We start from the raw sequence: 989 nt of genomic DNA, 5'->3' as shown, positions 1-989 counted from the left end.
TGGGGTTTAGGGTTTATTGTGTATGATTGATTGTCAACGTGTTAGATTTTAGACTTTTACTATTTAGAGTTTCAGGGCCTAGAATTTAAGGGTTTAGGGTTTAGGGTTTAGGGTTTAGGGTTTAGGGTTTAGGGTTTGGGGTGTATACGCAGGTGAAATGTTGCGTCAGTTCCCCACACCTGCAGCTACACCCCGGGGCACAGAATTTCCTCATTTTTTATTTTCTCACGATGAGAAATATTTGGCGAAGATAGGAGACAAAGAACTGTGTGTTTATGCAATGGATCCAAAAGATAATTTTCCTGATCAAGTCGCTGATGAAGTAAGGGTTTAGGGTTTAGGGTTTTGAGGGTTTTGAGGGTTTATTAGGGTTTATTAGGGTTTAGGGTTTGAGGACAGAGAGGGTTTTTTTTTTCGCAAAAATTTTATCCTGAAAGTTTTTTTTTCTCGCGCACAGTAAAAACTAAATGATCTCCTTTCAAGGGTTTAGGGTTTAGGGTTTAGGGTTTAGGGTTTAGGGTTTGTGTTTCAGGATGTAACCCCAGTGAAGCTTCTGCGCGATGAAAAGGGTCACTTCTCTGCGTTGAAATATCCCGTAGAAAAGTTTGAGTGGTCTCCTGGTGATAACATTGTTTCTCTATGGATAAGGGGCTCAGATGATACCCCAGGTAAACCCTAAACCCTAAACCCTAAACCCTGTTGAGATAGACAGGGCACCACTGCAGTGTTTACGAGAGAAAGAAAGAAAGAGCTTTCCATAGAATGGTCTAGAGCTAGGGTTTAGGGTTTAGGGTTTAGGGTTTAGGGTTTAGGGTTTCAACACCTCCCTCCCCCCGGGGCGTCTGGCCTTCACTCCCGGATGATGACCTGAAAACCCTAAACCCTAATTGCATGCAAAATTAGGGTTTAGGGTTTAGGGTTTAGGAACGGAGAGGTAGAGGGGTTGAGGAAAAAAAAAGAGACAGATGTGTCGAGCGTGGGGACCCTCA

The 989-nt window shown here is 43.2% G+C and overlaps 1 protein-coding gene across 1 annotated transcript in view; it reads left to right on the top strand.

Annotated features, from left to right (window-relative positions):
- The window catches only part of EMH_0020450 (Eukaryotic translation initiation factor 3 subunit B, related), a gene marked incomplete at both ends in the record, with an annotated part of 2,667 nt that extends 1,796 nt beyond the window's left edge, over positions 1-871 (top strand). Inside the window, 3 exons of the mRNA XM_013501584.1 lie at positions 153-322; positions 533-668; positions 813-871. Coding sequence (XP_013357038.1) covers positions 153-322; positions 533-668; positions 813-871 — 365 coding nt within the window. The remainder of the gene's footprint in view (positions 1-152; positions 323-532; positions 669-812) is intronic.
- Positions 872-989: the final 118 nt, after the last annotated feature.

This window comes from Eimeria mitis, genomic scaffold (genome assembly GCF_000499745.2).
Source record: "Eimeria mitis Houghton genomic scaffold, Emh_scaff715, whole genome shotgun sequence".
In the NCBI taxonomy this organism is placed as follows: Eukaryota; Apicomplexa; class Conoidasida; order Eucoccidiorida; family Eimeriidae; genus Eimeria; species Eimeria mitis.
Note: the sequence above shows the minus strand (reverse complement) of the source record. Positions and strands in the feature narration are given on the sequence as shown.